The sequence below is a fragment of the Trichechus manatus genome, unplaced genomic scaffold, assembly GCF_000243295.1.
Source record: "Trichechus manatus latirostris isolate Lorelei unplaced genomic scaffold, TriManLat1.0 scaffold00033, whole genome shotgun sequence".
NCBI classification, from domain to species: Eukaryota; Metazoa; Chordata; class Mammalia; order Sirenia; family Trichechidae; genus Trichechus; species Trichechus manatus.
Window position 1 is genome coordinate 9043574 of NW_004443969.1, and position 25050 is coordinate 9068623.

General features: G+C 37.9%; 1 protein-coding gene across 6 annotated transcripts in view; it reads left to right on the top strand.

Annotated features, from left to right (window-relative positions):
* The first annotated feature begins 293 nt into the window (after positions 1-293).
* CCNT2 (cyclin T2) overlaps positions 294-25050 on the top strand; it is a 41812-nt gene continuing 17055 nt past the window's right edge. For 3 of the 6 annotated variants that reach the window (XR_002823855.1, XM_004375082.2, XM_004375083.2), the window contains exons 1-4: positions 294-469; positions 1297-1378; positions 23012-23140; positions 24748-24808. Coding sequence is in view for 5 of the 6 variants with exons in the window: in XM_004375082.2 (XP_004375139.1) it covers positions 312-469; positions 1297-1378; positions 23012-23140; positions 24748-24808 (430 nt within the window). In the remaining variant the exon portion in view is untranslated. Of the gene's footprint in view, positions 470-1296; positions 1379-19130; positions 21219-23011; positions 23141-24747; positions 24809-25050 lie in introns of those variants that run through there. The other 3 variants (XM_023730194.1, XM_023730191.1, XM_023730193.1) reach the window with 3 other exon arrangements.

Sequence of the window (25050 nt, forward strand, 5' to 3'; positions counted from 1 at the left end):
GCGCCAACTTTTCCCTTCAGAGCGGAACCCCACCTTGGGCGCCTCCAAATGACAAGCGGCGCGGAGCATTGTGGTCTCCTTCGCGAGAGCGAGGCCGGGGTCGGGGGGAGGAGGGCGGGGGAGGGGAAGCAAAAGATTAGAGCCGGTAGGGCAGCCCCCGCGCACGCGCAAGGGCGATACCGGGGGGTGAAAAGGGGCGGTGTGTAGTCTACGGCGAGCGGAGTGGGGCGGGGTCGCGTGGCCTTGGCGGGGAGTCCGCGAGGCAGGAGGGGTGGGGGGCGGGTGAGGGAGCGGGCGGAGGAGGAAGTGTCATGGCGTCGGGCCGTGGAGCTTCTTCTCGCTGGTTCTTTACTCGGGAACAGCTGGAGAACACGCCGAGCCGCCGCTGCGGAGTGGAGGCCGATAAAGAGCTCTCGTACCGGCAGCAGGCGGCCAACCTCATCCAGGACATGGGACAGCGTCTCAATGTGTATCCTTTCTTATTCTTGGCCCTCCACCGCTCACGCCCAGTCCTCCTTACTACTATCCCGGTTGCCCGGCCTGGTGCTCCGCGAACATGGCGTCGCCGCCTTAGTCTTCCCTGGGCCTCGGTGCGCAGTAAGGGAAGGAAGGCTCGGGTTCGGCGGGCCGCGAGAGGCCAGCGGAGGAGGGGAGGAGGAGAGGAGGAGAGAAGGGCCCGGGAATGCGGGCTGGGCGGCTGCGTTGTGTAATCTGTTTAGTGCCGCGCGGGGTGGTGGCGGGGGATGGGAGTGCCGCCCAGGCGAAAGGAGAATTTTAGGGATTATCGCAGAAAAGGGGCGGCTTCTTCGGTTCTTCTCTGTCCGACAAGAGGTTGAGAGGTAGGAGAGTTAGAAATTCTGAAACACTAAAGTGTTTTCCGCGGCGTTTCCCCGCGCTCCTCGCCGGTTTGATGGCGGTTCTCTTGTACCTTGGAAGCGCACTGTGAGTCTGTATGTTCTTTGGATGGTTTCGTATCGATGTGTGTGCGCGCGTTTCATCTGTTTGATTTTGAGTTGAGACAAAGTCGTAGCCATTGAAAAATACTTCCTGGACTCTCGTAATAGTTGTATTAGAATGAAATACTCAGCAATTGTTACTATTACTATTTTTTTTTTAGGATCGAGCCTATTTTTTGCCTCTCCTCCTTCCACCCGGCGGGTTTTTTATTTATTACAGTTTTGTAATTTTAAGAGAGTGGGAGGCATTAAGAAAGAACGGTAGGTCAGGAATTTTCCACCAATTGTTTTGGAAATGAGATCTCGTTTTTGAAATATTTCCTAAATGTTAATGTTCCAGCTCTCAGCTTACGATAAACACTGCGATTGTTTATATGCACAGGTTTTATATGCACCATTCTTTCACCAAGTTCAATAGAAACGTAAGTACTGTTTTGTGTTCTTTAATTACTACCAATTTTTAAGGTGAATTGATATTCAAAATAAGTTAGTTGGTATGGATTTTACTGTTGGAGATAGTGTTCTAAATTAACAGTAAAGGTAGATCACGTGATAAACGTTTTGCTTCGGGTTTTTTTTTTTTTTTTTAATTTGTGCTGAATTAAACTGCCAAACACTGTTAGGCTCTGCCAGGTCTCTTGAGCCAAAGGATGAATAGAAGACATTCCTTTCATCAAAATATTAATACATCAATATTCTTCCTTTAAATTTTATACTTAACATTTGAGAAATTTCAAATAGTAATGTACAAAATGTAATTTGGGCAAGCCTACTAGTCATGTCTATGGTACATCTTAATTGTGTTGGACTCATTTCAAATATTGTGAATTGGGCTTAATCTGTGACTCTTGAAATGACTCTTTGAAAGAGTTAAATGTTTAGCAGAAATATTTCATTTGCTAATGCAGTAATTTTTTTAAAATGTCAGACGTTTCTGTTTCTCACGCATTAAGTTGTCTCAAATATTTGGTGATTCAAACATCAAATTTTTAAACATTAAGTCAGAGATATGTTTACGTAATTAATTTTGAAGTAAAGTGTACACTCAAATACTGAGTACTGATTTCAAACATAACCTCTACATCTTGATGGTGGTGTTACGTGCCGTTGACTCGGTTCTTACTCATGGTGACCCTATAGGACAAGAGTAGAATTGCCCCATAGGGTTTCCAAGGAGCGGCTGGTGGATTCGAACTGCAGCCAAGCTCTTAACCACTATGCCACCAGGGCTCCAGAGTAATGGTATTTAGTTGAAATTTGTATTTTTATTTTAAGTTATGAAAGACATGAGTTTGGTGTTCGTTCTTTTCAGAGTAACATGCATACTATGATGCGTCTGTTAAAGAAAATTGCCAGTTGTGTAGAAATATTTAACCCTGCCTTACTTCTGTCTTTGTTTTTTTCACACTTTACCACAGCTGTTTTTAGAGTGTTATTTTGAAAGGTGTACGTGGGAAAGTGGACCATAGAAGACTTTATGACATTTGTGGATACCCATTAGAACCTTATTTGCTATGAAAACAAGTCTGTGAAAAGGTCCCTCGGGGTATTTGTGATAATGGAAGGGAAAGCTTTATACGTGGTTTAGATTGGTTTTCTGTTTTAATATCTTATGATTATTAATCTGATTTGGTTTATCAGATTGGCGTATAGGTTTATCTTGAACAAGATTTGTTTTTATATACGTTTTATTCTCTTTCGGTCCCCCTTGCTTCCACTCTTCCTCTTAATTCTGTGTGATTCTTGCTCTGTTGTTTCCGTTTTCCTAGTTTTTTCTTGTGCACAGCACTTAGGTCAGTGACAGTGTGATGGAAGAGAGAGGAAGTCATTTAGTAATAACATTTAGATTGAGAGAATTAAGTTTTTATTTAAATTGTCTCCGAAGGCAGTAGTGACCTAATGAATATTAATATAAATGTGGCTTTCCTGCCAGCCTTGGAAAAATGCTGGTAGAAATCACAAGTCAGAATAGTTCTGGAAATTCTTTATGTGGCTACAGATGTCCCATTTGCTGAATCAGGCTGACTTTTCTACTTTCAGTAAATGATCTCACCACAAGACTTCGCTTCTTTTTTTAAACCTTCTCTCTTTCATAATTTGTTTCTATGGCCTGGTTCATGTGCTTTTAAACAGCTTGCTTAACGCCAAAATTCACAGCTTTACCTTTAAATTGACTGAAGCCTAGGTCATTTGCATTCTAACTTTCACTATTTTACTTAAATGCCATCATTTAATTTTAAAAAGCCAGACTATTTTTATTACCTTGCTTTGTGTCTTAGGTATGTATGAAGGCACACTTCAGCATTTTAGATTGATTCATTATTAGCCAAATAATTGAAATCTGATGTCAATTTCTAGTTTGAAAAGTAACGTCACACCCTTCATATCTAACTGTTCCCTTTTTTATCTTTGCTATTATAATATCAAGTGGTTTTAATATTTGTTGGTGCACTTGCATGAGCCGCACAGCCTTTACTCTTTTATCTTTTTTTCCCGTTAGGGTAAAGGGGGTGGTCTGAAATTGAATGTGCATCACTTTTAAATTCATACTCACCACATCCGGAAAATTTTTCTTAATAGAGTTGTAATGGAATGTTGTAGGAAACTTATAAAAAGCATGAGCCTTCACCACCAAGTAAATTGAACACCATTTGGTAAATTAAACCCTATGGAATAACAAGCTTAAATATGACTATACTAATGACAAATTATACCTAGTTTTAGAGTAAATATCATACATTAATTACATTAAATGTGTTTATTTGCCATGCAGTGGCTTTATTTTATTTTCCCACATTAGCAAATATAAAAGTAAAAATTCCCCTTGAAAAAGTGCTGTGGTTTTCAGGAATAAATTCAGTGTCAACGTGTGTATTGCTGACCCAGAAACTGTCTCTTACTGAATTATTGTCAGTTATTCTTAGAGGGTTGGATCACAATAGCCTGCCTCAACAGTGGGCTCAAACAGATCCTGGAGATGGCACAGGACTGGCCAACATTTCGTTCTGTTATACAAAAGGTGAAAGGAGCCCTAGTGATGCAACAAATAAGTGCTGGGCTATTGCCCAAAAGGTTGGCAGTTCAAACCCACCCAGCGGCTCTGGGGGGAGAAAGAACCTGGCAGTCTGCTCTTGTGAAGATTACAGCCTAGAAAATCCTATGGTGCAGTTCTGCTGTGTCATGTGGGGTTGCTATGACCCCACAACAACATACATGAGGTCACCATGAGTTGCATCCAACTTGAAAGCAACTAACAACAACAACCCTTCATTGACTGGATGCGGTGAGGTTTTATGTAATTGGGATTTGTAATAAAAGAATTTCCTTACTGGATCAAGCTCACGATCAGTCTTAAAAAACAAAACAAAACAAACCCGTTGCCATCAAGTTGTTTCCAACTATAGCAACCCTATAGGACAGAGTAAAGCTGTCTCGTAGGGTTATTAAGGAGGGGCTGGTGGATCCAAACTGCCAACCTTTTGGTTAGCAGCTGTAGTGTTAACACTGCGCCACCAGGACTTCATGGTCAGTCTAGTAAAGAATAAAAGCCCTCGGGCTAACAATGCCACTGAGGCATATACTGAGGAAGAGCATCCCCCCCCATGTCAACCTTAGAGTAGATATTGACCCAGCTTCTCTTAGGAGTTCTGTTCGTTAGTTTGGTTTAGTCAAGTTTATGATGCTTTTCTTTCTTATACCACTTCCAAGTCTAATAAGTTGAGATCAGGTTGTAAAGTGCATACCATACCCTTTCCTAAGTATTTTTGCTCATCCTGGTCTTTCTTACAGCACCTCTAATCCATGTGGTCATTTTAATTTTCTCTTTACTTAGTTCTATTGTCTCTTTATTGAATTACAGCAATCAAAGCTACATATAATATGCTGGATTAAAATGTATTGTAGTTCTGTTTACGTCCCAAGAGTACACAATGGGTTAAGGACCCCTTGGGTTGCCGTGGGTGGGAATCCACTCGAGGGCAGTTAGCTTGGTTTGGTTTTACAGTGACATCTAAGAATACCTCATCTATTTTAAATCTGAGTTTCATTTTGTACATGTTAGATGTGGTCAGCCACATATAAACAAACTTGTATTTGTCTTAAAACTTGATGACCACCTTTTTGCTTTCTCATCATCTTTGTAATCTCTCCTACTTGATTTGGCTCTTGACTAGTAGGTGTCATTTAAAAATTGGAGGAAGTTCTTTTTGCATTCTTTTCTTTCCCTGTAAAGGCTTATAAGATTTAGAGGAGGGCTTTATCTATCTAGAGAAGTGTGTGCAATCCCTGTTCTTTGACTAAGAACATAGTATCTCCCAATATAATTTTTTAAAATAGTCCTTGCAGTAGAAATTTATTCAAGGCATTTTAAAAAAGATTTTATCCAGTTTACACTATGTGGTTATTAATATTCAGCTCAAAAAATTATCACACGTGATTGCCTTTCATGAAAGAAAACCTGCATTTTCGGGAAATTGGTCAGATAAGGATTATGCTTTAATTTTTTTGTTATTGATAATATAATTTAACAATTTCTCCATGTACAAGTCAGTGACATTGATTACATTCTTCAAGTTGTGTAACCATTTTCACCTTTTCCGAATTGTTTCTCCCCTATTAACGTAAACTCACTAATCCCTAAGTTTCCTGTCTAATCTTTCGAGTTGCTGTTGTCAGTTTGATCCTACATTCCAGTAGATAGTTCTTAAAAGAGGGCAGTGCTCAAGGCAGACTTTCTTTACTAGTTAACTGTCCTTTGGTTTAAGGAAAACTTCAGAGGATATTTTTGGTTTACGGTTTAAAGATTATCTCAGGGCAATAGATTTGGAGATTCATTTGTATTTTCATTGTGAAAGCCCTACATTTCTTTCAAACAGGAATGTAAATAAAGTAAAATGTAAAACATCTCCTCCTGCCCACAGAGAAACTAGAAAGTAAGCACTAAGAGGTCAAGGTTTTTTTCTCTGGCTTTACTTACTATTGTATCACTAGTGCTTAGAAGAGTGCATAACGTAGAGACATTAAGCAAATAGAATCAATCAGATCTTGTCACTCACAGGTCTAGTAAGTGAGTCCTCCGTTTTTCTCTATGTACGTCTTCCCGGTGTAAACATATTTAAGACATTTTATAATTGAAAGCTTACTATAGGCACCCGTAAAACCCGTTGCCATCAGTGGATTCCAACCCTATAGGAAAGAGTAGAACTGTCCCATAGGGTCTTCAAGGTTGTAATCTTTATGGAAGCAAACTACCACATTTTTCTCCCACAAAGTGGCTGGTGGGTTCGAACTACCAACCTTTTGGTTAGCAGCCAAGTGGTTAGCACTGTGCCACCAAACCAAAAAAAAAAAAAAAACCCCATTGCCACTGAGTTGATTCCAACTCATAGAGATGCTGTAGGATAGAGTAGAACTGCCCTGTAGGGTTTCCAAGGCTGTAAATCTTTACGGAAGCAGACTGTCACATCTTTTTTTCTGGGAGTGGCTGGTAGGTTCAAACTGCTGACCTTTTGGTTAGCAGCCGAGCACTTAAACACTGCACCACCAAGCCTCCTAATGTAGGCACATGGTAAATGAAAACAGTAGAAAAGGGGATATAATAAACCTTCTGATTCAAGAGCCACCCTACTCGTACCTTTCAGCGTTTGCTGTTAACAGTTTTTGTGTGTCCTTTCAGAAATAACTTTTCGCATGTATAAGCATATATGTACGGGCAGTCTCCGGGTTACGAACATCTAACTTACACAGCCTGTAGTTACAAACCAACTCTCATATAGCCTATTATATTAAAAATTCGAGGTATATACAATGATTTGTAATAACGGACACCACTTTGCGATGCACATTAAAGCATTACTATTGTCATTACTGTATTATGTTAAAGATGTTTTAGTGTATTTGGAGGTGTTTCTTTAATGTTTTCTATGCATAGAAAGGTGCACTGTATACTAAGACAAACATTTGACTGACATTAGATACAAACCAACCGTACTTAAGTGTTACGACTTACATACAAGTTCAACTTAAAGACAGACTTAAGAATGGGAACTCGTTCGTAATCCAAGGACTGCCTGTATATACCTTTTTCAGCATAGAAAAGGGGTTTTCTCCCACAGTTCTTAGATCTAGCACACAGCAACAATAGGGGAACATAAAGAATTGGGCTCCTCCTAGTTTGCGTTAGATGTGACTACTCTGGGAAAGGAATTTTTAAGATGACACCAGAAGGGATAGTATAGATTGACTGAATGGTTCTCAACCCAGGGCAGTTTTGCCCCTCAGGACTTTGGCAATGTCTAGAAACATTTTTGATTGTCAAGACATGGGACAGGAGTCTTGCTGACATCTAGTGGGTAGAAGCCAGGGATGCTGCTAAACATGTTGCAGTGGACATGATAGCCCCTTCCCCCCCAACAAAGAGTTGTCCAAACCAAAATGTTAACAATGCCGAGGTTGAGAAATCTTATTAAGAGTGGTATGAGTGAAGGCAAAGGCCCTAGGCAGAACGAATACTAAAGCTGTCTTATCTCCAGTAGATTAATTTTGAATGTTTGATGAATTTTATCTCTACTAGTAAGAAATCAAAACTTACTAGTAGTCACTGTACCAAAAAGAATTGGTCAACTTTCATCCATTTCAGGAGGTAGCATGTGATCAAGAACCGATGATACTGAAGGAAGAAGTCCAGGCGACACCAAAGGGAATGGTGAAAAACAAGGCTGCGGGAATTGATGGAATACCAGTTGAGATATTTCAACGAACAGATGCAGCATAGGAAGCACTCATCTATGTCAAATTTGGAAGACAGCTTCGTTTGTGTGCCCACTCCAAAGAAAGGTGATCCAACAGAATGCTGAAATTATCGAACAATATCATTAATATCACACACAAGTAAAATATTTCTGAAGATCATTCAAAAGCCATTGCAGCAGTATATTGACAGGGAACTGCCAGAAGTTCAAGCTAGATTCAGAAGAGGACGTGGAACGAAGGATATCATTGCTGATATCAAATGGATCATGGCTGAAGGCAGAGAATACCAGAAAAATGTTTACCTGTGTTTTACTGACTGTGGAAAGGCATCTGATTGTATGGATCATGACAAATTATGGATAACATTGGGAAGAATGGGAATTCCAGAACACTTAATTGTGCTCATGAGAAACCCATACATAGATCAAGAGGCAGTTGTTCGAACAGAAGAAGGGGATAAAGTCAGTATGTGTCAGGATTGTATCCTTCCACCATACTTACTCAATCTGTATGCTGAGCAAATAATCGGAGAAGCTGAACTATATGAAGAAGAACGTGGCATTAGGATTGGAGGAAGACTCATAAACAACCTGCATTATGCAGATGACACCACTTTGCGTGCAGAAGGTGAAGAGGACTTGAAGCACTTACTGAGAAAGATCAAAGACTACAGCCTTCAGTATGCATTACACCTTACCATAAAGAAAACAGAAATCCTCACAACTGGACCAATAAGCAACATCATGCTAAAGGGAGAAAAGATTGAAGTTGTCAAAGATCTCATTTTACTTGGATCTACAATCAACGCCCATGGAAGGAGCAGTCAGCAAATTAAACAACGTATTGCATTGGGCAAATCTATTGCAAAAGACCTCTTTAACGTGTTGGGAAAAGCCATGATATTTTCAGTCGCCTCATATACATGCGAACGCTGGACAATGAATAAGGAAGACCAAAGAAGAATTGACGGCCTTTGAATTATGCTGTTGGTGAAGAATATTGAATATACCATGGACTGCCAGAAGAATGAACAAATCTGTCTTGGAAGAAGTACAGCCAGAATGTTCCTTAGAAGGATGACAAGACATCGTCTCACGTACTTTGGACATGTTATCAGGAGGGACCGGTCCTTGGAGAAGGACATCATGCTTGGTAAAGTAGAAGGTCAACAAAAAAGAGGAAGGACCCTCAACGAGATGGATTGACACAGTGCCTGCAACATAACACCGACTGTGAAGATGACGCAGGACCAGGCAGCATTTCGTTCTTTTGTACGTAGGGGTTGCTATGAGTCAGAAGCGACTCGACAGCACCTAACAACAGTAAGAAAGCACCTATTCATCTGTAATTCCTCACATTTGTTGTCTCTTTCTCCATTTGAGGGCTTTAGGGAAACTTTTTGATATTCCTAAAATTTAAATTTAGTTGATTAATAAATGCTGCCTTTCTGATAGGTACTAGTGTGTTTCTTAGCCTCTTGTTTGTTATGAATTTCTCATATCATATTGGTAGTAAATATTTTTCTAATTTGTCTTTTAATTTTATGGAGCTTTTGACATAAAAGTGTTTTGTTAATCATATCCACTAGCCTCTAATTCTACTTTATTTCATTGTATTTACGCTTATCTAGAAGTGTCTGTATAAACATATATATATATGTATGTATTTTAGTGTATTTAATGATGTTATGGGAAGGGGTTGTTGTTTATATGTATACATATGTATATATTGTTTTTTTATGGAAATAGTGCATGCCTTCTATGTTTGCTTGCCCACCGCTTCTATGCTTGTTTGCCAACTGTGCCCTCCCCCCACAAGGTATTTTCGTAAGTGAGCTATGCTAATTTTTTTTTTTTATAGCAACATGTTAAAAAAAAAAATTGGCATAGCAGCATTTATGAAAGTACCTTGAGGCGGGAGGGTGCAGTTGGCAGACAAACGTAGAAGGTGCACATTATTTGCATAAGAATAGAGTATATGATTTATTTTGTTTTTGAGAATATACACAGCAAAACATACAACAGTTAAACACTTTCCACGTGTACAATTTAGTGACATTGATTACATTCTTCAAGTTGTCCAGTCATTCTCACCTTCCTTTTCTGAGTTGTTTCTTCCCCATTAACATAAACTCACTGCCCCCTAAGGTTCCTAGCTAATCTTTTTGAATTGCTGTTGTCAGTTTGATCCCATATAGGTAGTTCTTAAAAGAGTATAATGTTCAAGGCAGACATTCTTTACTGTTGTTTGGTTTTAAGAAGACTTCAGGGGATATTTTTGGTTTAAGATTTAATTATTATCTCAGGGCAGTAGTTCATCCAGCCTCTGTGACTCCAGAAAGTCTGGATTCTATCAGAATTTTAAAGTCTGTTCTATATTTTCCCCCTTTTGATCAGGATTCATCTGTAGAATCTATGATCAAAATATTCAGTCATTGTGGCAAGGCACCTTCCAGTTCTTCTGGTCTCATGGCAAAGGAGGCAGTTATTCATGGAGGCAATTAACCACACTTTCCGTTTCCTCCTCCTGTTCCTGACTCTCCTTCCTCTGTTGTGGCAGGTGAATAAAGATCAATTGTTGTGCCTTGGATGGCTGCTTGCAAGCTTTTAAGACCCTAAGCACTACGCAACAAACTAGGAGGTAGAACAAGAGCACTAAACATGTTGTTAGGCCAGTTAACCGGGATGTCTTAGGAAACCATGACCCTAAACCTCCAAACCAAGGAACTAGATCCCATGAAGTGTTTGGTTGTACATAAGCAGCCTCAGCAGCTACTTTTTTTTTTTTAATGTCATTGTTGTAAATACATCTGTCAAACAACTTTTGCCAGTTCAACTTTTTACAGGTGTACAACTTATTGACAGAACTTAAAATAATTGGCTGTACAACCCTACCTGTAGTCAGTGCGATTTTTTCCATCACTGTAAACTGAAATTCAGTACTTCATGAGCAATAACTTCACTTTCCCCCTCCCTCCTGCTTCTGGGAACCACTAATAAACTTTAGTCTCTATACATCTGCCTTTTCTTGTCTTTTTACATAAGTGAGGTCATACAATATTTGTCCTTTTGTGATAGACTTATTTCATTCAGCATAATGTCTTCAAACTCTATGTAGCAAGACTTCTTTTTTCCTGGCTGAGTAGTATTCCATTGTATGTATTTACTGCCATTTTGTTTATCATTCATCTGCTGATGGGCATTTAGTTTGTTGAAACCTTTGGCTATTGTGAATAATGCTGCAGTGAACATTAGCGTACAGTCTCTGCTTGAGTCTTTGCTTTCAGGTCTTTTGGATGTTGTAAAATGGTAGTAGCAGTAGTAGTTTGGTCAGAACCTCTCTAACTTCAGGGGAGATAATGTGAATCAATATCAGCCCAAGGCTGATCCCTGTGAGGTGTAAGTCAGACATAACTCCACTCTCCAACCTTTTCACCAGTTCTGACACTAGCTGTCCCTCCCACCCCACCTACCACAGCACTCTCTACTTCTCTTTTGTGTTCAATAATCCATTACAATGGCCACACACAACTCACAGACCATACTTACCATTAAGTGGTTTATTAAGGAACAGGGTACAACTCAGGATTAGGAAGCTCGTAGACAAAGTCTCCCTTTTTCAGTGCGGGACACATTTCTCAGCTCCTCTTGACCGTGCAGGCGTCCTCTAAGCCTCCTCAGGACTGGCTGCTCTAGGCTCTGCCATCTGTCACCACTGACTCTAGCAGAGCCCCTTGCAGGCCTGTCACTGTATCCCTTCCTGGTCTGTGCTGTCTTTAGCGTTACAGCACTTGGCCCACGTTACAGCTCTTTTAGGATTTTGCATTCCCATCAGCAGTGGATAAGGGTTCCAATTCCCCCACATCCTCAAGTAAGGTTTTTGTTTGTTTGTTTTATTTAAGCCTTCTTAGGTTTATTTTGGTATCTGATTCCTAAATATTTATTTGAGATTGATATCCTCTTTTTTTAATGGAAATAAGAATCATAAAGGTTAAGTACCTCGTCTGAAGTTATACGGCTACAGGGTGACAAGAAATCACGCCCACATGTAGACTCTGCAGCCCCATTTAGATGTCACTATATCTACCTCCACAAGTATGTGTTAGTAGGAATCTCTTCATAGCCCTGAAATTTCTCACTGAAATCAGTAAGTAAAGCGTTTGTGATATGGTTAAATGTAATTCACCAACTACTTGCACCAGAGTTATCAAGATGCTTGTTAAAATATGATTTACTGGCAAGTGCTTAAAAAAAAAAAACCCATTGCCGTTGAGTCGATTGCAACTCATAGTGATGCTACAGGACAGAGTAGAACTGCCCCATAGGGTTTCCAAGGAGCAACTAGTGGATTCGAACTGCCAACCTTTTGGTTAGCAGCTAACCACTATGCGTCCAGGTACAGAATTAGAATATTTGTGGTGAGGCCTGGGATCCTCTCGTTTAACAAGCTTCTCAAGTGATCTGATGCCTGCTACAGTTGAAGACCATTGGTTTAAATATTTTTTTCTCTGTGTCTCTCATAATTCATTGTTATACTGTGGTCATATTTTTTCCATGACATTGGTTGCATTCCCCACAGTGTTAACACTTTCCCCATTTCCTTTCGTCTGGTTTTCCTACCCCTTCCTATCTTGTCATCTTTACATTTGGTCTCATATAGTTTATTCTATGGAGTACATACTTTTTGGGTGTTATTGATTTATAGTTTATTTTATAGTCCTGTCTTTTGCTTGGCTGGAAGGTAGTTTCCAGGAATGGCTACAGTTCCAAGTCAGAGGGGTATCCTACACCATACTCTCCAGCGTTCCTCTAGTCTCTATTGGGCCAATAAGTCTGGTCTTTTTTTTTATGAATTTGATTTTTTGTTCTACATTTTCCCCTTCTCCACCTAGGACCCTCTATTGTGATCCTGGTCAGAGCAGTTGATAGTGGTAGCTGGGCACCATTTAGTTCTTCTGGTCTTAGGGTTGTGTAGGCTGTGGTACATGTGATCTGTTAACCCTTTGGACAGATTGCTCCCTTGAGTCTTTGGTTTTCTTCACTCTCCTTTACCCTGGACAGGAAGAGACCGCTAGTTGTATCTTAAGACAGCCACTCACAAGCTTTTAAGACACCAGACACTACTCACCAAAGTAGGATATAGAACATTGTCTTTGTGCACTGTGTTATGCCAGTTTATGTGGTCGTGTTTTATAAGAGTTGAGTCGTGTTTTATAGGAGCATGTGTTTTATTCCTTTATTTACCTTCTAAAGTAAAGTGTCTTGTGGAATCTGAGTAGATGTTTATATTATAGCTCACTTCTGCATTTTAAGTTAATTAAGAAATTAATCCAAGAATAATCTTATGCTCAAAATCCATTAATACTACCTGGAAATACACAGTGCTGTCCAGTAGAACTTTTTCTAGTTAGGAAAGTGTTCTGTATCTGTGTGGTCCAGTAGCTTAGATACTAACTAAACATGTTTCCTGGATTGTAAATTTGAGATTATTAAACTAGATAATTTCTGAATTCCTTTTCAACTTTAAATTGCATGGATGAAAAGTTATGCACTTTAAATTATTATTAGTCTTACTTACTCTTCACAGCTAAGGTATTTTCCAGTTGAAGAAATAGACTCAGATAAAGTGTCTTGTCCACATTCATAGCAGCCTTTATGTGATTGTCATTTGAACCCAGGTCCCTTGTCTAATCCCATGCCATCATTCTCACTATTTTTCCGAGAGCCCTGGTGGCTCAGTGGTTAAGAGCTCAGCTGCTAATCAAACGGTTGGCAGTTCAAGTCCACCAGCTGCTTCTTGGAAACCCTTTGGGGCAGTTCTATCTACTCTATCCTATAGGATCACTGTGAGTCAGAATTGCCTTGACGGCAATGGGTTTGGGTTTTTTTTGTTTTTGTTGTTAATATGTTTTAGAAATAGAGCACACTAGCTATTGATGCCAGTGATTTCTAAGAACGAGATGGGTGAGTGGGCAAGTGAAGAATGAAAATATTCTCAGATTGTTTTGATTCGCTTACCTCAAAAATCCTTGCTCTGTAGGACTAAATCCAGTGAGGTCTGCTTTTATAGGCCCTAAATTGCTCTTTGAGTAATACATCAATCTTAAATACTTAACCTTTATACATTGTGCATCCCTGCTTTTCCTTATAGTTCCTTCTCTTCACTTTCCAGGTGACCACAGTCTATCAGTTTTTAAGACTCAGCTTAAAGTTTCAACTCTATAAATCCTTCCTCAAATAACTACACTCTTCCACTTCTAAATCTCTTTCTGATCTTTTCTCTTGAGTCCTGTTCACATCCTGTTGTCTTTCATCTCTTCGGTGTTCTTTAACATCATAGTACTAATGTATAGCTTAGTCAGTTATTTTAAGGCAAACAGCCTTGTAACCACTATCCAAGTCAAGACATAGAACTTTGCAAACTACCCCAGAAGCTCCTTCATGTGCCGTCTCAATCTCAACCCCTCCCCTCCTTCCACAAAGTAACCATATTCTTATTGTTATAGTTATCACTTTTAAGTTTTTCTATATAGTTTTACTACCCAGCTCTGCATTCTTAAACACCGTAGTTTAGTCTATTATTAAAAATTTGATATGCCTTTCAAGTCTCAATATGCAGATTTTTCCTCTGTCTCTTTTTTTCACATAAATTTTATCTCTTGAAGGACCTTTAACAGTTTCCATCTGTTTGGATTGTGCTAGTTGCGTACCTCATGGTGCAGTTTATCCTGTTTCTCTGGTTTTGTACTTCCTCTGAACTGACAATTGGATGCAGAAATTTGAACAGATGCATGTTTAATCCCTATAGGTGGTGTTAAGTTCTTTCATCATGAGGCACCTAATGTCTGATTGGCTCTTTTTGTGATGTTAGCAGCTATTGAGATGCGATGCCTAGAACCTTTAATTTCTGGGGGAATTATAAAATGGTGACAATCTGATTCCATCATTTCTTTTTCATTTATTACTTGAAATATTTTTATAATGAAATGTTTGGTTCATCCATTACTTGAATATCCAACAGTACAGTTCATATAGGAAAAGCAGGATAAATACTTGATTCTTACCCTATATTTAACAGCTTTATTGAGATAAAATTCACTTACCGTATGTTTTACCTATTTAATGTATACAGTTCAATTCACGTATGACTCAAGTGACTTTTAGTATATTCCCAGAGTTGTGCATTCATCACCACAATCAAATTTGAAGATAATGAAAACTGATATAGTTCCATGCTTGGGGGGAATAAAAATAGGTGAGAAGGTAGGAAGTGAAAATTCTGAGGACTGGTAGCAGTCTTTAAATAGTGCAATGTTTCAGAGAGGATACTAGATTTTTCCAAGTACTCCACATTCCTAACCATTTGTCATCGAGTTGATTCCAACTCATGGTGACCCCATGTGAGTCAAAGTAGAACTGTGTTCCATAGCATTTTCAGTGGCTGATAATTTCAGAAGTAGATTGCTAGGTGCCACGCAACGGGTTTCTCTTTACATGTGGCCTCTCTGGCCCTGGGCAGGTAGTTCTGCCAAGATGATTTGCTAGGCCATATTCTTGTAGGGATTGGACAGTTTACTATGCAAATATGGTATATAAAATCCTTGCAGGGATTGGTCAGTTACTGTGCAAACTAGTTGACTCTGGCCTACTGAGAGGATTGGTCAGTTTTGCCATCCTGCTACACATATAAGGGCTAATCCCACAGAGGTTGAGGGGGACCTCACTACCATTAAGAAGAACTGGGAGCGGAGTGTATCCTTTGGACCCAGGGTCCCTGTGCTGAGAGCTTCCTAGACCCAGAAGAGAGAGCTATAACACTGTAGATGGCGTGAGATGGCACGAGATCGGCAAACAGCTACAGTGGGCTTGCCAACCCTTGGAGCGAGACAGAGCTGAGTGCCTTCAGGCAGGAGGCTTACTGGTGGAGTGGCGGACCCGTGGACACTTGGTGGAGCTAAAGAGCTGTAACACTTTCCTGAGCAGGGCAGAGGCCAAGAGGAGGCTAGTCAGCCAAGAAGCATGGCCTGCCGGTGGGCACAGCCAAGAAGGAGCTGAGAGCTGTCTTGGTTGGAAGCTATCCTGATTGACAAACCGTATTCTGTATCCTGTTACCTCCAGGTTGATCCTGATCCTGAGTTGTACCCTGTTATTTCCCTAATAAATGACATAATCATGACTATGGTCTGTGAGTTTGTGTGGCTATGGCAATGAATTCTTGAACCCAGCAGAGAGGTAGAGAGTGCCGTGGGGAGGGCAGTTGATGTCCGAATTGGTTAAAAGTGTTGGAGAGTGGAGATACATCTGACCACCACCTCATAGGAATCAGCTCTGGGGTGATGGTGATTCTCACCCCTCCCCCTGAAATTAGACAAGGTCTGATGCCACTAGACTCCACTAGGCCTTTCTTTCAAGGTGCTTCTGGGTGGACTCGAACCTCCAACCTTTCAGTTAACGATTTAACTGTTGGCACTATCCAGGGAGTCCTCTATATTCCTAGGTAGGTGTTTTGTATTACTCTAGCTCAGTGATTGGGATTTTGAATGCCTAATACGAGTACCTATTTGAATTAATGATGTGGTTCATTTTATGTAGACTTAGACATCTGTTCAGATTGTTAACAAAAACAAATGGTTTTCTGAAATAATTTCATAATTTAAATGTCAAAGTTAATCACTATATAAGAAATGGATTTATACCTTCTGAAAATGAAACCTAATTCTGCTTTTAAATTAACAAATGTGTAATAAAGTTATACATGGTTAAGATGCATGTTACCAGTATTCACTGTGCTGTGATTAGGCTATGGTTTCTGAACTGTATAGCTTAATAGCTAATATTATAATGTCCATTTCTGAATGACTAGCATTTTCTTTTGTTGGTGTGTTGGGAGTGGAATTGCTAGGGCATATAGTAACTCTAAGGAACCCTGGTGGTACAGTGGGTAGGCACCCAGCTGCTAAACAGAAGGCTAGCAGTTCAAACCTACCAGCTGCTCCATGGGAGAAAGATGTGGCATTCTGCTTCCACAAAGATTACAGCCTTGGAAACCCTCTGGGGCAGTTCTACTCTGTCCTGTAAGGTCACTGTGAGTCGGACGACTCAACAGCAACAGGTTTGATGTTTTTGATTTTATGGTAACTCTAGGCACTGGTAATCTTGGATAGCTTTTTAAAAACTGCCAAGTTGTTTTCCGAAGTAATCATGCCATTTTACATTCCCACCAGAATGTATGTGGATTCCAGTTTCTCCACATCTTCCCTAACACTTATTATTGTGTCTTCTTGTATTATAGCCATCCTAGTGGGTGTGAAGTGGTATCTCCTTGTGGTTTTGATTTGCATTTGCCTCATGATATTGAGCATCTTTTCATGTATTTATTGGCCATTTGTATATCTTCTTTGGAGAAATGTCTGAATAGATATTGTTCTCATTTTTAATTGTTATTTTGTCGTTTATTATTGAGTTGTGAGGGTTATTTTTAATATTCTGGATGCCAGTTACTTATCAGATATACAGTTTGCAAATATGTTCTCCCATTCTTTAAGTTGTCATTTCACCTTCTTGATAGTGTCCTTTAAAGCATAAACGTCCAGTTTATTAAAAATTTTTGTCATTCATGCTTTTGATGTCATAGCTAACAAACCATCACCTAATCCAAAGTCGTGAGGGTTTATTCCTGTTTTTAATTTTTGTACATAAAGTCTAAAAAAAGGGTACAGCTTTATTTTTTTATTTTTTATTTTTGTATGCAAAATTGTCTTGGCAGTCTTGTTGAACATCAGTTGAACATAGTGAATATCAGGGTTTTTTCCTCAACTCTATTGTATGATCTACATATTCTTCCTTATACTGGTACCACAGTCTTGGTTACAGCTTGTAGTAAGTTTTGAAATTAGGGAAGTATAAGTCCACCAACTTTGTTCTTCCTTTTCAGGATTGTTTTGGCTTTTCTGGTCCCTTGGATTATGTGAATATTAGGAAGCTGGGATTTTGATGGTGATTGCATTGAATCTGTAAGTCAGTTTGAGGAGTCCTGCCATCTTCACAATATTAAGTCTGTTGTGTAACATTAGTTCTTATTTGTTTAGTGGCCTGAAAGAAAGTATCCTTTTGTAAGATTTATGTAGAGTATTTGAATACCTATGCAATGTTATTGTTCTTCCTTTTCAATACTATATGAGGGTAATATTTTTGATGGAGTTTTTATTGTGAGCTGGTAGGAGCTGAGTCTACATAAAGGAGACTAGAAGACTGCCTATGAAATTCTCAGTGCACTTTATAAGTTGATTTTTTTTTTAAATTTTAGAAGCATATTCATAATGCAGAAGTACTCCCCAATAAATAAATTTAGAATGCCAAATTAAGCATGTTCAGTATACATTGTCTAATATAATTACTGTGGAAATCAAACCTTATTTTCTTAAGCAGTACTGCTTTCAGTAATACTGAATACTAGTATTTTTGAGCCTTTATTAAGCCAGCTTTCTTTTAAATGTAATTAGATGACCCAGAAACATCTAGCCTGTAGAAGGTTTCTAAAATTCTCAACATAAATTTTCTTATGTGACAGTATTATATTCACACATATTTAGATGGGTGAGAAAATAATAAAGTGGCAGGCTTAGTGTATGATATTTTCTGTAATGCCAGTGTTTTCCATGCAGCAAAGTTAAGGATTTTTAAGCTACTTTTTCACATAGTACTAGAATTTTGGTTCTATAGACTCAAGCTCAGTTATCTTTCCTATCAACAAATGGGCATTTTGACCTATTCCACTTTCTTCTTTTGGTGGAGGGCTGTAGTTCCCTTGTCTTTCATTATATGTAAGTTTCTACTTTTTCTGTAAGCTTAGGGGCTTCTTTCTGTGATCGTTTGCTAAGGTTATACCACTACCACTTCTCCTAAACTATAGTCTTAGGCAAGTGATTTCCAAATTTTGAGCTGTGATACCTAGAACCAGATGGGTATTTATTAATGAAGCCCTTTTAAAGCACAGGAAATAGTTACCTTAGTCTTAGTTGGGCAGTAGTGTGTGTTCGGGGCAGTTATGGATTAGGGGAGAAATGGCTTCACCAGCCTGTAGGACCTAAAGATGAAACATAAGAACAGATTAAAATGGGCTTCTTGGTGATCAGTATATTAGCAAATAGAAAGTAGGCTTGAAAGCCTTTTCCTTGCTTCCATTAGGACTTTTCTGGATTAGTAAAGTTGAAGAGTAATAATATAGTATGGCTAATTCTTAAATACAAATGTACACACAAAGTATATGCCCAAAATTAATTTATTAAAAGAGCAAAGGCCACAGCAAAAGGATGTAGTATACAGAATGACTCACTTGAAACTGACTGATACAGCCATCTTCAGTGACTTAGAAATTACTCAACTTTTTATTAATTCAAACAGACCTGCCTCTGGCTATCAAAGTTGAAGCCAGCAATGGAGAGTGAAGAATGTCAGCAGTGGGGTCATCATGACCAGAGAGGGGAGACAGCAGCCAGGAACGGGAGGAAGAGAAAAGGTGGAGAAGGAAGGGAATCAGACCAAGAGGTGGGAATGGAAACTTACAAAGGAACAGGAAAGGAGAAGAGGGTAAAAACAACTGGAGCGAGAAGGGGCAAGAGTAATACAAGTGTAAACCATTGAAGTAATATCAACAAGTATCATGATTCCAGTATTTGAATCTGCTCAGCTAGAACTGCAACACAACCTTTAGAGACTTGCATTTAACCATGGATAGAAGAATGTGAGCAATAAAGAAGGGAATTTTAAAGAAAATAAGCTTGTTAAGTCACTATTTAAGACCAACACTGACAATACAGAATTGATGTTTAATTTTTCAACATACAAATAGTAGTATTTGAGTTATATTGCTCAAATATTACTAGGCACTACTCTGAGTGTTTTACATGTACTAATTCATTTAATCCTCACCACAACTTTACAAGCAGTTACTGTTACTCTTATTTCACAGATGCAAAAACTGAGGCAAAAAGAATAATTTGCCTAGACTAGTCAGATATCAGAGCCAGGATTTCACTGAGGCAGTCTGATTTTACTCCAGTGTATGTATGGTGTATTTCTGTAGAAATTTGTCTTGTTTTGAGAATGTAAAAATCCCCTTGAAGTGGTTGTACAACTGCTAGTGCGACAGATCGTGGGCACTATTTAAAAGTTAACCCTTCTTTCCTTTAGCTATAGTTATTTTACAAAGTTAATTAAACTAGGTACCAGAACACAAAGATAGATAACACATGATGGTTGCCGCCAGTGAACCGAATCTCATTTTGTTCACTCAAACTGAACCAAGCATCTGTACTCCTTTTCCAACAATATTGGTGTGAATTCTTTGGCTTTGAACTAAGTTTATATATGTGCCATTGGATGTTTGTTGCCTTCAAAATACTGTGCTCACCTTTAAAAGCCATGGACCAACTGGTAATATTGCTATTACCCAAAACTTTTGGAAATTCTTTTCTTTTAATAGGCCACACAACCAAATCAGCTTTCCATTCAAAAAGCAGTTGTACCTAGTTTGATCACCTTCCTTAAAATTAAAGCCTCATACAGAGATTCACAAAGTATTTATCTAAAAAGGTGTTTTGTTTTGTTTTGTTTTTACAGCCCTGATGGAGTAAAATGTTTGCAGGCTGTAGAGGAGGAAATGTGAATGGAGTTAGTGGATTTCACCAGGAACTTTGGAAGAGTGTTGGGTATTAGTGTTGCACTGGAGGAGGATGAGAATTGAGCCCTGTTTAGAGGGAACAGAAAGACTTCTGTGAGGAGTGTGGGTAAATAAACCAGGAATCTACCCTGAAGTTCGCTGCTTAGCTCCCTGAATACTTAATTTTAAAATTATTTGTAGAATTTTAGAATCATTCAGTAGTACACGTACTTTGTTTCCATTGAGAAATGGAAAAGCTGTGTAGTTTGAAAGTATTTCTTGATATTGAGGCTCACATTTACCACCACCACTACTACTAAAAGTTTGAAGAGATGGAGCTGTGACTGGGAATCCTGTGAGGTTTTACTCAAAAAAAAGCTCATTGGAAACTTATATAAGTGCCTCTTAGGCAAGTAAGAGAAAGTTTGGACTACCTCGCAGTTAAGAAGGAAGTTGAACTATTAAATTTGGTCTAATTTGACTTTTGGCTTGAGTCTTTATTATTTTACTTTTTGATAAATTGTTCTGGCATTTGAAGGCTGTGAGAAAAGGTCATGGTTTAGCTAGTCATCCCCCTCTTGAATGAGATAATAAATGAGAGATTATGGGAAACTGAGAGTATCTTCATTTTATTGTTTCTCACATTTCTTACATTGGTAACTGGCTCTTAGATTTTTATTGTGACATTTGAAATACTTTGAAATTAATATTGGTACCTTTATGTTTACATATGGATTATCCACGTCTCATTCATTCAGCAAACACTAAGGGACAACTACACAGTGCTAAATAATGAGAACACAAATGAATAACTCATTCTCTGCTCAAGCTACTTCTAGACTGGAAGTGCAGGTAAAATTAATAAACTAACAATTAGAGTACAGTATAAAGTCCAATGATAGAAGTATATGTAAGTTCCTGTTGAGTAAAGAAGGGCATTTTACTGACTCAGGAACTTTACCTTGGGAGGAGGTAATCTTTGAGTTAAGCCTTTAAATAGAAAAGGAATTGATCAAACAGAAAGTAAATGGTAGTGACAGAGAGTTTTAAGTATGTGAAAAAATAACTGAGATGGGAAATAATTGTCTCTTCTCAGTTAACTTATATTTTCTACTTATCAATCTATCCCCCACCCTAGAGACAGCTATTCAACAGTATTTACCACTATTTCAAGGATGTTATGTAATATTGATGTTGCTTAATTAAATCTGTTGTAAGGAATAACAGCGGTTTATTCTAAATCTGTGAAAACTAAGTTGCTTTTATTGCACATTCTGAATTTTTTTTAAATCTTTTCCTTGTTGTAATTTTAATTTTAAAAAATGGAAATAAGTTGAAAGTCCAAGTTGAAATTATTCAGCCCTTTTAGGGTATGTTATTTCTGGTCGTTAGACAAACACACTTAATTTTAGATCTGTTTTAAATATTTATACAGCAGATAGAGACTTCTTGAAGTGATTTTTAGTCTATTTAATCATCTGCAAGTGCAGTTGGATTAGAGGAGGCCTCTTTCAGATAACAAAAGCCAGTGGTTAAATGTCATATCTCTGCAATGATACTTGTAAGTTGATTGTTTTAAAAACTCTTTGGAGGAAAGGTCCACCTTCCCTATACCAGAAATTTTCTCCATATATTACCTACCCAAATTGTATTTTGGCATCATTTATGCTTGCCTCCTCTCAACCCCCCATCTTTCTCTCTTTCTCTGTCTCTCTCTTAGCATTACTTCTGTGTAGTGACTGATGAACACCCAAGATATAGTGAGACACAGACATTCATCTCTTAAAATTTATATACCTGTATCTTGATATTTAGAAATTACTGTTCCATGAAAGAAATTTCTTATATGTAATCTTAGAATGTTAACTTGAGTTTAAAGTATGGCAGTTTTCCACGTCAGCAATTATTTGTTTTATTACTGACTTTTGGGGTGAATGTTTATTCTAAATTGATGTTTCTCTGTCGTAGTCAGTATCTTTTAGTGCTATGTTGTACTTTTATCCTAAGAACATAATCTTGATCTTCAATTGCCAGAATTTTTACTCTGGTGGTTTATCTTACTTGTTTTTACTCCCATTTTTTTACCTGCTGTAGTGAAGTAATAGAAATATTAGATAACATTTTCATGTTCAGAATCCTCTTACTTTGCTCTATAAATCCTTTTTCTGTCCCTGAAACCAAGATTGTGTAGCTCTTAGCCACAGAATGAATCATGGCTTAATTTGAAAGAGCCCTTGAAAGTGGTGACTCCGTGCCCAAAAGGGAATAGAGTGGGGTTACTTTACCCACTTTTCATCTTGTTTGTTGACCTGTGGCTTCATTAGTTTGCTTGAGTTCTTTTTTCCTTTTCCTCCTCAATGTGAAAATTAATGTTTAAACTTTCTCTTATTTAACTAGAGTCTTTTCCCTTTTCCCCTTTGACATTTTGCTTGTAAAACAAGTAAAATAGATTTTATAGAGGGTGGTTACTAGTTCTATTTAATGAATAGCTTGATTAAAATTCTTTTATCAATCTTGTCATAGCCCAGCTTGCAGTTCATACCATTAATATTACATTCCTTCCCTTGCATACCCCTCCCTTAGAAAGTAGAGGGTTTTTCCAAAATTCATTTGTTTTAAATCATCAAATTTTATCTTTTCTGCAGATAATATCACCCACTGCGTTATTTTTGGCTGCAAAAGTGGAAGAACAGGCTCGAAAACTTGAACATGTTATCAAAGTAGCACATGCTTGTCTTCATCCCCTAGAGCCACTGCTGGATACCAAATGTGATGTATGTAAAATTATGTTTTGGGTTTTTCTCTGAAATTTGAAACTTTTTCATAATTTGGGCCTAATAAAAATGTAAATTAATTACTGTTAACCATCCAAATGCTGCTTATTTTTATTAGTGCTATAGAAATGTAATACCAGGAAGCAGTCTGGCAGAAAAGTATTTTATGTATGTTCATGAATTTGAATGCCATTCTGAATCATACAGGGCTTTGATTCAAGGTACTTTAATTCAAAGGTACTTCTGAGTCTTTCTCATTTTGTTATTGATCCTCACAGCAAGCCTGTGATATATTTACAGGGTAAGTCATACCACCTTCATTGTTTAGGTGTATCTGAGACCAGAGGATAAATAACCATCTCAGATCAAATTGCCAGCAGATGAAGGAATAAAAAAACCTCTGAATTTACCTCTAGACTGGTAATTAGTCTTTTTAAAAGAGTCATTCCTTTATTAATACATACACACTTGTTTCTGATAAATGAAGATGCATTTTACCATACATGAATGAGCAGCATTTTATTTTGTTAGTATTTTAATTTTCCTAAAGGTAATGTTAGTTTCCAGACAACTTGTTTGTTAGCAGCATAGTAATAGGCTGTATTTGAAAGCACCTTTTAACATTTTTCTGACATTTCCTTAAAATGGAGGCTAGAATTCTGTACCTTTAAAATAAGTTTTTTAGCATAATTATTGTAAGTGAGTTACTTAGTCAGTACTAAGTCTGACTACCAGATTATATTCATTCAATTTGATTTGGGACAAATTCAAGGTCCAGATTAATTTAAGCTTTGACAGAAGTATATCTGATTTTATTACTGACATGTTTTATCCTAGATGTTGGCTTTAACAGAGTAAGATATTAATGTAACCATTGAATAAATATGGAATTTATGATTATTCAGAGACGATTCTCGTAGTTCCTGTTAACTTTACAAATTCAGAATTATTTCTAGTGAATACTTTAGGATATTGTTCAAATAATAAAAATCTATGCTTTAAATATCAGCATCAGTAAATTGAAACATGCTTTTAATCTCTGGTTTAGCACTGTGTCCTTAAATAAATGAATATTTGTGTATGATATATAATCTTCTTACCGCCTTAGTTAATTGTCATGATCTGAGAATGGGATGGCTGAATTTTTCTTGCCCTTTCTTCCCAGAGTAATTGCAGTAGGGGAACAATTTAAGGTTGAAATTAAGGGGAAAGGTCCTCTGGTATTTATGTTCCCATGGTTGTATGATACATTATTTTGGCATTTTATATTGGAGCCCTGGTGGCACAGTAGTTAAAGTGCCTGACTGCTAACTGCAAGGAGGCAGTTCAAACCCACCAGCCGCTCTGCTTTTCTAAAAATTAACCTACCTCTTTTCATATTATCTTTAGGTTTTTGTTTTTGCTTTGTTTATATTTCATATATATTAGAAAGTAATTCAATTTGAACTTGTCACGGAAAATAGGTTTTCTCTATCACTCCTGTTTTCAAACTACTGTGGTTCTTTTGAAATCTGTAATTCTCATGAGATTTAACAGTCCCATAGTTAGTATACTAATAGTGCTGTGTTTATCTGAAGCATTTTATTATTATTATTTTTACATGGCAGGCTTACCTTCAGCAGACCCAAGAACTGGTTATACTTGAAACCATAATGCTACAAACCCTAGGTATGTACTTATTTTTGTGTATATGTTCTTTGATGTAGTATTCTAAATAAATGAAAAGAATATTTCTGGAATGATATCATTATTGAAGAAAGTTGTTTGAAAACAAGTTTTTGGATTAGGATAGTATTGTCTGGTTATTAGAACTCTTTTTTTTTTTTTTTTTATTCAGGTGAAGGCTTACAGAACAAATAGTTTCTCATGAAACAGTAGTACACATATTGTTTTATGGCATTGGTTAACAA